Consider the following 11,494-nt stretch of genomic DNA (forward strand, 5'->3'; position numbering starts at 1 on the left):
TGCAGATGATATGACACCTTTATTAAACTTTGCCAAAAATCCTTGGAACTTAACTACAGCTCCTGCTGGTGGAACTCCACCCTTCCAGTTTTTCTGGGTCAGTTGGTTTGTTGTCATTTGATTAAACAAATGTATTTAAAAATTCACACAATCTAGCACACTTTTATCAAAAAACTAATGTTATTTACTTTGACGCGATGGCCATCTTCAAGACAGGATGTTAAGAATAAAGAAAAATTGAGTAACCGTGTCAAATCTTTGCATTCATATTGAGCCTCAGTGGTACATATTACTACAATCTGATTGCCACACAGTAAAAGGAATAACAAGAGTTATTTAAAAAAAAACGTATTGAGCAAGACTAATTTTGAATTTAAACCAAAGTTTTGGAAAGATTGAAAGAAACATTCAATCTACACTGTACAACTATGGTATAAAAACACTGTCGTTGATTGTAGTCTTCCCACAACATATGATTAAATTCATGACATTATGGGAAAAATTCCACATGCAAAATCTAAAATTTGTTTGTATAATCTAAAAAATCCTGAAAGTTATACAGAAAGTGTTTGTAGCACTTTGCTTTATTTTATTTTATTTATTTATTTTATTTATCTACTTCACTATACTATTGTTTTTCACTATTTATTGCTAATGTTATTTTTTTACTTTTTTATTACTTTGCTTGAGTAATTATTATATTACTTTTTGTCAGCAAAGACGTCTGAGGGGGAAAAGCGATCAGTCATTAAGAATTTAATGGATTAACTAAACAAGGTGTGACTGTACGTACTCTTTGGCGACATCTGCTGGTCACTCTGTGAAACTACCGTGCGTAATGACGTCAGATCATATGACGCAGGTGTCAGTCTCCCAGGCAGCAGATGAGACCGTTCGGCGAAGATGGCGGACTCGCTGTCGTCAGGTCTGGGAGAGGAGAAAGAGAAAGAGAAGGAGGACAGCGAGAGGGATAGGAAGGCTGCCACAACGGAGAAGAACAAGGAGAAAGACATACTAACGGAGACGCTGAGGATTAACAATAAAAATGGCGGCAGTAAGAGCAAGAAACGCAACCTGTCAGGTGAGAGCTAGCCTCGGTGTCACAGCCACAGACGCTGGTTTGACAGCGCTAGCTAGCTGCTGAAGTGTGTGGCTTAATTTACGGGCAGACCAGTTTTTGGTTAGATGGCTGCGTTACTGCATTGTGTGTGTAGGTATCCGTGGTAGGAACGCTGCTTGAGCACGCAGTTGGAATTACAGGCAGTTAAAGCTTTGGGCGCTGCTCCAGTTTGCACTTCTCAGGATGTAGCTAGTTAATTAGCCAGTGTCACCACAGCCACTGTTTGTTTAACACCGAGCTGGATTGATTAACGTTAGGTGCATAGTCTATGATATGTGCATCTTCATTATATCTGGTGTTTGGAGTCCCGGCTGTCATCAGGACAGCACAGTCGCATGTGATCATGCAGGAGTCTGAACAGGCCAGTTTGCTTCTCAGTCAAAGCGAGACGCGCCGCTTCTTCGCACAGGCGCGTTCAGAGGTGCTGCGGTACATCATGTCCACGCACTTTTGTGTACTTTTGGTCTGTTTTGTCTTGGTTTTGATCATAAGCTTATCACTTACAAGCACAGGACACTCCAGTTATTTAGTATTTCACTTCCATAAAGTTTTTGGGACTCGTGGCAGACTGATTAACGAAGGTGTTCTGCACAATACCAGGACCCTGCAGCCGAAGCAGCTAAATGGCATTCAGCCATTATTAATTTTAATATGTACGCCTGTGTTTTTCTTGCCGTGCCTGTTGATGATGCAGGGTCTGATGTGTCCTGACTTTTGAGTCAAGTTCCAGAAAATGCTGGATTTTACCCTCTGCAGCTAGATCAAGGCTTTCATTGGACCCTTCTTGCCAGGTGAACACCCACATCTGTGAAATGCCATGGACCCATTACATAATACACGCTTAAAGATGTCCAAGGTCCAATGAGTTACCTGCGATAACCAACCAGGGAGAACTCAGAGCCACACAAATCTTTATACAGCTGTCACAGGCTGAGTAGTTCTCTCTAGACTAATAAATTGATTTTGATGAATAGTATTGGTGCGGTAAATCTTCATGGGAAATATAACTGCTGCAGAATACAATAGTGTGTTAGATGATCATGAGCTTCCAACTTTGTGGCAACAGTTTGAGTAAGATTGGAAGACCTTGACTGGCCTGCACAAAGCCCTGACCTCTACTCCATCCAACACCTTTGGGATGAACGCCAACCCCAACTGTGAGCCGGGCCTTATCACCGAACACGTTCATGACCTCGTGAACGCTGGGACTGAATGGGAGCAAATCCCCACAACCAGGTCCCCGAATCTTTTGGAAAACGTCTTCAGAACAGTGAAGGCTGTGATAGCAGCAGATGAATGGTTTTGGAATGAGATGTTCAGTCACATATGGGTGTAATGCTTGGATGTCCACACGTTCGGCCTTTCAGTGAAGGCATTTCTTATCGTAATGCATGGTTTATTATTAACTCAGGACGGCGTGCAAATGTACAGGTACGTACTGTTAACCTGTGAGTGGAAAGTGAAGACGACGAGCTCAAAGTGAAGCAGACTGACCTGCTTCATGTGAGATGAGGGACGGCTGGTTTAGGAAAAGGCTGTAAGCTCTGTGTTTAATGCTCTGCCTCTGTCATTTTCTGCCTCTAGATCTGTCTCTGGTTAGATTCATCACTACTGAGCTCACCAGAGGCTACTTCCTGGAGCACAATGAGGCCAAATACACAGAGCGCAGAGAGAGGGTCTACACCTGCCTCCGCATCCCCAAGGAGCTGGAGAAGGTAAACATACAAACAAACACAGCGGGAAGTGTTGAAGAAGTCAAAAATGAATGAATAAATACTCTTTCTCTCATTCTCTCTCTTCAGCTGATGACATTCGGCTTCTTCCTCTGTCTGGATGCCTTTCTGTATGTGTTCACCCTGCTGCCCCTCAGGGTGATTCTGGCCCTTTTACGGCTCCTCACGTTGCCTTGCTGTGGCCTCAGGTAAAAAAAACGCCCATCGCAAGGTTGTCAAGCTTAATTGCTTGTTTTGTCTGAACAACAGCACGAAGATATGTAGTTTACTACAACGTACGACAAGGAAGAGCAGCAGATCCTCACACACAACCAACATGTTTGGAAGTTTTGCTTTAAAAGTTACAGAAATGATTACGAGACTAAGGTTGAATAAAACAAGCAATTGGAAGATGGAGCATTGTGCTGTATGTATATGACACTTTTCCAGTCTGACGACCACTCAGAGCACTTCTACAACACCAGTCTGCGTTCACCCTTTCACACACGTTCATAAGATGACTCGGCCACCTGCTCATTACAGGCTTTAAACCATTCACACACACTCACAGCATCGGGGGCAATTTGGGGTTCAGTATCTTGCCCAAGGATAGTTCGACATATAGACTGGTGAGGCTGGGGATCGAACCCCCGACTTTCTGCTCTACCCCCTGAGCCCACATTCTCATATTCTCTCACCAACAGTTTATCAGTTAAAAAATATGTATATGAGAAAATAATCATTAGTTTCTGCCAGGGAGAAAACTGTCTAATATATACAGATTTGGTAAATGCCTTCATGTGACAACGTCCTCATTTGTAAACAGAAACAATCAATTCAACACTGTCCTTCGCCTCTAGAGGGCAGTAGAGCCCTGCCCGACTCGGACAGACTGAACAGATGGTATTAACCTGTCCTTTCTCTTCTTGTGACTCTCTTATGTGAACATGTCTTGTGTGTTTTAATTCCTCTTCAAAGTGGCTCCCGCCTGCTCCAGCCAGCCCAGGTGTGTGATGTGCTGAAAGGCTTCATTATGGTGCTGTGTTACTCTATGATGAGCTACGTGGATTACTCCATGATGTACCACCTGATCAGGGGACAGTCTGTCATCAAACTGTACATCATATACAACATGTTAGAGGTACATCCTGATGATTCCAGCCACTGTTTCTGACTCTGACCCTCATGTACAGTGAGTCACCTGCTCCTTCGCTCTCCTCCTCCTCCTCCTCCTGCTGTGCTAACAGGTGGCGGACCGCCTCTTCTCATCATTTGGCCAGGACATCCTGGACGCTCTGTACTGGACAGCCACTGAACCAAAGGAGAAGAAGAGAGCGCACATCGGCGTGATTCCTCACTTCCTCATGGCCGTGCTTTACGTCTGTATCCTCACTGACATCCTCACACGGTGGATGTTGTCTGTTAATGTTGCTGTTTCTGCACACTTCTGTTCATAAGATGACAAAATCAGACATAGATGAAGATGTAACTTTGGGAAATTTCAAGAGGCATTTTCCACTAATGTTAGACATTTTATAGATAAAAACGAGAAGTCAATGAATGGAAAATAGTCTGCAGATTAATCCTGAAATCATCATTGTTTGCAGCCTGACACAGCTTCTGTTCAGACTGGCAGAATGTGCTTATTAGTCAGTTTACATGAGCGTTAACCCACAGCATGTTGTTCTGTAGCCGCCAGTGTATTTTTTTCCTCAGCTTGTTTGTATCTAGTTCTCCACGCCATCCTCATCATGGTTCAGGCCACCACTCTGAACGTAGCCTTCAACTCCCACAACAAGTCCCTGCTCACCATCATGATGTCAAACAACGTGAGTGTATCGCACACGGACGCACGTCGCTCAGTCAAAGCTGCATGCGGCAGAAGTTCAGCCGTGGTGTTTTTTTTTGTTCTTGCAGTTTGTGGAGATCAAAGGCAGCGTGTTCAAGAAGTTTGAAAAGAACAACCTCTTCCAGATGTCCAACAGTGGTAAGTGGTGAATGATAGCGAAAACAGCCAAACATGAGCCGCAGCATCAGCAGTCCGGGGACATTTTCTAACTCGGCCTTTGAACTTGGTGCTTTAGTAGAAGGTAAATTTATGGAATCGAGCTCAGCAGCAGTGAGTGCAAAGTAGGTTAATCCAGGATTGATTTTTTTTTGTGTGTGTGTGTCTGTGTGTGTCTGTGTGTGTGTGTGTCTGTGTGTGTGTCTGTGTCCCACAGATATAAAAGAGAGGTTCACCAACTACATCCTCCTGCTCATCGTGTGTCTCAGAAACATGGAGCAGTTCTCGTGGAACCCCGGTAGCTAACGCAGTGAGCTGTCGCAGACTTTTCCAGCTCGTGCTGAACGTTGACTCTGATCAGGTTTTGCTTTGTGCTTTCAGACCACTTGTGGGTGCTGTTTCCTGATGTTGTCATGGTGATTGCCTCAGAGGTTGCCGTGGACATTGTCAAGCACGCCTTCATCACCAAATTCAATGACATCAGTGCCGATGTGAGTCCCTCCTGCACACAGAGCGTTCACAGTGACGTGTCATGTGTTGTCGTTTTGAACATAAGTTGGGATATTCAGAAAATCAGTTTGCCTACGAGTTGCATTTTATGTGTTTGAGGACAGTTTCTATGAAAAAAAGGTTCTAAGCAGTTTTTAAAATGATGGACTTTTTCGTCTTTGTTATGTGTTTGTGGTTGTGTCTGTAATGAATCGATAGAGGAACGTTTCAGTGCTCCAGGTTCATAAAAACCATGTTGGTAAACCTTAGCACTGTCAGAAAAAATGTTTATATGGATGGATTTTGTCTCTCCTGTTCTCTTTCTTTGTCTTAATTCTGCTTTTACAATCGTGTTCTCAGCTTTAGAACTACAGTTTTACGTAACACGATACTTGGACGAGCAGTGTCGTCTTAGATTCAGTGAGTTTGCTGTGAGCTACAACTTTTTTAGCCTATAATATTTGTTTACACTTTGGCAAATTGGCACCACTGAAAGTCTGCTGAATTAGCTGTGAGTGGTTCCTCTTTGCAGCGTAATCATGGATGTACAGACAGCCGTCACTGGATTACTTTGATACTGAAGAAAACCTTAAATCGGGCCAGTTCTGGAGCTCTGAGGAGCATCTTATTTTCTATGATATTTAATCTTTTCTGCATGTTTAGTTGCAATGGACATCTAAAGAATGATCAGTTTTGGAAGCATTTGCTTGACACTGAATAAACTCCATCCACTGACAACAGACTGTGAGATACAGTCGAAAACTCAGGAAAAAAGTGGACCTTGAGTTAAGATTATCATCTTTTTCAAAGGTGAATGAATCTTCGAGCACAACAGATTCTGTCCTCCACTGACTTCCACGAGGGTTTTTTTTCCTGTCATATCAGAGGAGACTGTCAGTCCCTTTGTCAGCGTTCTCCTCTTTGATTTCCCTAACTTTGGTTATGTAACAGAAGCCAGCTCCACAGGAGGGGATTAACCCCTTTATCTCCAAACTGTCAAACCCAATCACACAAACCTCACTCACACACAGTTCAGGCTCTCCTCGTCCAGAACACGCACTTCAATGTGGTGCTCGTCTCTCACTTAACATGAACACAGAACAGCAAATAAGCAACACAAGAGCTAATTATGAGGCTCCAACAGGCACCTTTAGTTTTATAAAGCAAACATTTATCGCTTGCCATCAGTGAAACAAAGATATCTGCTGCGTATTTGTTTGATATTTTGGTGTTTATATGTTAGCTGACTGATGTTGTGTTACCTTCCAGGTGTACGGGGAATACAGAGCCAGCCTCGCGTTTGACCTCGTCAGCAGTCGACAGAAGAATGTGAGTAAGATAAGTCACAGTGTCTTCTAAATGTACGTCGTCAATATGTCGTTTACATTGACGTGCACTGAGGAAATGTCCTCTAATCTTTCTGTGGTTGAATATTATAATGCGGTGCTGAATGCATGGGCTGGGGAAGAAGAGTAATGTCTGTTGTTGATGCATCGTGACGAATTGTTTTAAACATGCCTCCAGGCTTACACAGACTACAGTGACTCAGTGTCCAGACGAATGGGCTTCATCCCTCTTCCATTAGCTCTGCTGGTCAGTCGCCTTTTATGAGGATATTCGTTGATATTGTGTATGTTCTAATGTTGGCTGTGTGAACGCTGCACATGTGATAATGTTCTTATGTTCTCTTCAGTTGATCAGAGTCGTGACCAGCTCAGTGAAGATCCAGGGTTCGCTCTCCTTCATGTGTGTGCTGCTGTTTTACCTCGGGTAAATGTCGACACACACTTAAAGCGTCTTCAGCTCCGTGTTTCTGAACGGTTGCGTGTAGTTTTTTAATGCGTGTGTTCATGTTTTGTGTGTATTTGTGAGCAGGATGATCACTCTGAAGGTGCTCAACAGCATAGTTCTGCTGGGGACGTCTTGTATGTTCGTCAAAGAGGCCAACATGGAGGAAAAGCTGTTCGACCCGCCGCCCTCCGCCGTCTCCAGCCGCGTGAACTCCAGAGCTCACCGCACCAAACACATTCACACCACACCACAGCAAGGTAGCTGTCAGTTTGTCTGTTTCTTTGTAGAGTGCTGCAGGAGGCGGTCCTAACATCCTGAAATCAGTCGGTGTTGTTGCATTCTGGTTCCCTCGTCTCAAAGTCGATGGGTTTCTTGAACAGGTTTTGGTTTGTTGTCTGAAATAAGGCCTGTGGCTGAAGTGATATTTGTTCTATGACATAGAATATGTCAGCAAAAAAAGGCTAACAGGTGGCTAAACGAGACTCCAGAGGTTCACAGAGACATTAAATGTCAACACGCCAAACACTAAAACTCATCTACTCTAGTCTAGCCCCCCTTAACAGTTCATACCTGTGCTCCTGGAAACTATTCTAACTCTCAAATTACTAAACAGAGCATTTATAAGCTCTGCCCTCCTGAGTTAGTTTTATGCCTTTGAAACTTTCAGGTACATATGGCATATAGAGGTACATATAGGTAGTCGGCTAGCGGATTAAGCTAACTTTAGCCCCAAGTCTTTGTGAAAAAGACTGCCTCCGAATGACTTTTTGATGTTTCCAGCTGACTCAGTTTACGCAGAGAAACCTGTAAGGTGGTCTTAAACATGCCCTCGATGGCTACATACGTGATTTTGTGCTGAACGATTGAGGGTAAAGCTGCAGGTGTAAAAGTTGATGATCCAGGTAGAAGATATGTAAATAATGAAACAGCATTGTATTTTAGTATTTTAGTGTAGAGCTAGTTAGTCCTGATAAAAAACAGGTATTTTGTTCTAATATAATCCTGTAAACTACTCCTGAGTGGGTCTTTCCTTAACCCCACAAACTAATTGAATTAAGATGCGCCCCTTGGCCCGGAAATAATGCTCTGTTACTACCCTCCCAACTATTTAAAGGCTTTGGGCCTGTAATGAAACCTTTGACAAAGCTTGTCAAAGCTACAGTTGCTAAGCCATGATTGGATATTTGCTCTTTTGTGCAGGGGTTCAGTGTAGTTGTACTATGTATGCATATTATTCTGCTCTCATAATAAACTCTGCTATTCTCTCTCTAATAGAACCCACAACAGACAAAGGAGGAATATCACTGGCATCAGACAATCCTCAGGCCACAAACATGGCAGAGCGCGTCGCCCCGACGCTCCCGAAGAGCGACTCGGACACATTCCTGACCACGCCGGACGAGGAGGACGAGGACAAAATCATCAACGTCAACACGGGACTGGAAGGGGACGGACTTGAACACAGAGCGCCCAAGAAAGATTTGCTGGAAATAGACCGCTTCACCATCTGTGGCAACCGAATAGACTGAATGCCATATTAAACCACCAGTCGGCGTCCCGGCAGAACAGCGAGGTTCAGGGATCAGACTCGGGTCATGGAGCACGCTCAGACCAGACATATTCTGTGCGCCTGACCCCTGGAGTATTTATTTATTTATTACTGACAAAACCAGCCAAGGCATAAAGCTGTTACTACAAGCATCAGAGGGTTCCTCTGATGCTCCCATCTGGCCCAGTCGGTGCCCCGCGAACCAGGTAGACTCTTGAGGGTGGGTCTTGGTTGTCATTCCAACCTGCAGATGTGATGGCCGATCACTACGATGGGGGAAAAAGCTGTAATGCACAGCTGGAGCAGAGTACGAAGAGAAATCTACGTATGTGAAATTGTACAACGCGGGCTGCCGAGCAAGCGCAGGTGCGTCACAGGCGGACTGTGCGAGTGTGTGTTCAAAAGCACAATCAAACGTACAGTGCAGAGTTGTTTTTAGAAAGACCAGAACTTGTTGATTTTTTGTACATTTTTTTTTATTTCAAAAGCTGAAAAAATCTAATATTTGAGATGAAGTTTTTACAAAGAAGCTCGGATCTTTTTACTAAAATCGGCCGTGTTCAACTGCAGGACTGAAACTCACAATCACATTAACGCATTGTTGAAATCTCAAGGACCCCATTCACGTCTGGTATTAAAATAGATCTGATCTGGCCTTTGCGTTTACATCTGGTATTTTTAATGCGTTCTCATTGTCCTCTGCAAAACCTGCATGTGAGTCATTTGAGGTGGTGGCAAAAAAGTTTGGTTTGTTGAGTCAGGGGAAACTTAATAAACCGTGTGAAACACCGTCAACAACAAATTCAGAATTATGTGTCTCCTCTTTTAAATTCGGCAAATGTAACACACTATTATTCCTTTCTTTGTAAAAGAATACTGTCAGTATTGTGTCAGAGTAGATGAATTACAGATGAGTAACACACACCTTCACACACACAGTTACTTCTCACTGTTTATCATTCATTTCCCACCCGGATAATCAGTAATTTGAAAAGTGTCTCTTTCAGCCTCTCTGAAGTTGAACAATCTGCATTTTATGTGAGCTAAAAACAAATATCGGCATCAGTGTGATGTTGTGTACGGATGCTGAGCCAGACGACCTCCAGATGTGGTCAGGCAGGTCCAGTCACAAGGCATGTACAGCTTATTGGTACAACGTGTCCAGATACAGATCGCGTTTTAATAGCAGGTGTAAATGGGGTCAAGTCGCTCTACAGACACACACACATTCAGAAATCTTCAAATTTAGTTGCTCTGATGAGCCCAGATGTTCACAGCTGTCAGACATGGCGGCAGTGACACTCAGTACAGTCGACGTCCTCGCGGCTCGGCCACAGCGCTAACTTTACCTTTTAGACGGAGATGAAAGTTTTAAGGTTTTAGTATCGTGCAGTTTGTGTTGCTATTGTTCATTTGAAGCACTGAGATAAGATGCTGCCTGTTTGTAAAGGCATAAGTATTTATTTTGACGTGGACTCCAAGCCAGAGAGCTTTGGAAGATATTTCATTTTTCGGTGATTTTTCTTTCTTCAGTATGCTTCATGTGTACCTTCATCATTCAAGCATGTAGCCTCCAGATAATCATGTCTTGGTGTAACACTACTCTGTTCTAAGTCTCATTTAAGATTCATGGTGTGTGACACTGGCATCAACTTAGCCTGTTTTCTAAGTCTTTACCATTACTTTGACAGTGATAAGAGAACGTGAATGCAGGTATAATGTTTAAGGAAACCTGAAGGCTGAGACACAGCTGTGAGGGTGAACCTCGAAATAACTAGAATCAGTAAGGATCTTATCAGCACTGTGATCACATGAAAGCAGTGAATCAGGCTATTTTCATTCCCCACAGAGGTTTAACCCATAAGGTTCCTGCCATAGTTTGGTGTGACTGTCTGCTGGCTTTGATTATTCCAAGAAGCTCCTTCCAAATGCGTGTGTCTTTAAATGCTGTGAAGCTGTTTGACAAACATAGTGGATCATATAACTGGTCTGAAGTGGCCTAAAGCTGGGACCAGCCTCGCCCCACGTTTCGCCTCTCATGCTGTTACCCTGCTTCATCACGTTCGACCCAGAGTGTTCAACATTTATGTCTTTGAAAGATTAATTCCTGGTGATCAAACAAGATTTGAGTGGAAAAAGTTCTGTTTGCTGCACAAAAATCAAAGATTTTTTAACTGGTGTCCCCAGTTGCAGCTCTATTTTCTTAATCCAAGCCAAGCTGCAAGCCAAAAAAAAGCATATCTCCTTGTGCAGTTTGTACTTTGAGAACAAAAAAGTTTAGTTTTATTAGACATTATATAGATTCTATTATACAGTATTTGCCTGTTTTGATGTTTAAGTTTTTATATAAGATAACATGCTCATATTTTTCCTGTGTCATGCAAAACAAGGAGATCTTTTCTGGCTGCCTGGGAAGGATTTAGAGTTGCAAGTGACAGGTGACAGGTGTCCAGGATGGAGAACTCGTTAGTGGGAATCCTGCACGGCGACCATCACTTGTGCTCACTTAATTAGCAATGTTTTGAACCTCTCTTTTCAATTAACAGACCGTCAGGGTTTTTCAAAGGTTGGCATGTATTTATTGTTCTGAAAAGATGTTTATCTTAGCTGTGATTCAGGTGTAAAGGTAATACATGAGAGGCACAAACAGGGGTTAAGTCCAGCCGTACCATAGGAGGACAGTCAGATAAATAACTGCAGTCTTGTGAAAGGAGGATTAAGAGTGTGAATGCATCATGACTGTGTGTGTGTGTGTGTGTGTGTGTGTGTGTGTGTGTGTGTGTGTGTGTGTGTGTGTGAGAGAGAGAGATAATTTGCAGTGCATGGAT

General features: G+C 43.2%; 1 protein-coding gene across 1 annotated transcript; it reads left to right on the plus strand.

Moving 5' to 3' along the window:
• Positions 1–875: 875 nt before the first annotated feature.
• Positions 876–10,883, plus strand: tapt1b (transmembrane anterior posterior transformation 1b). Its single transcript, XM_076728692.1, has 14 exons — positions 876–1,081; positions 2,705–2,835; positions 2,923–3,041; positions 3,811–3,973; positions 4,080–4,215; positions 4,564–4,661; positions 4,750–4,819; positions 5,055–5,135; positions 5,219–5,328; positions 6,596–6,655; positions 6,851–6,919; positions 7,020–7,096; positions 7,202–7,374; positions 8,393–10,883. Exons 1-14 carry the CDS (start codon positions 904–906, stop codon positions 8,644–8,646), a joined length of 1,719 nt encoding a protein of 572 aa, XP_076584807.1. The 5' UTR covers positions 876–903; the 3' UTR covers positions 8,647–10,883.
• Positions 10,884–11,494: the final 611 nt, after the last annotated feature.

This window comes from Chaetodon auriga, chromosome 4 (assembly GCF_051107435.1).
Source record: "Chaetodon auriga isolate fChaAug3 chromosome 4, fChaAug3.hap1, whole genome shotgun sequence".
Lineage (NCBI taxonomy): Eukaryota > Metazoa > Chordata > Actinopteri > Chaetodontiformes > Chaetodontidae > Chaetodon > Chaetodon auriga.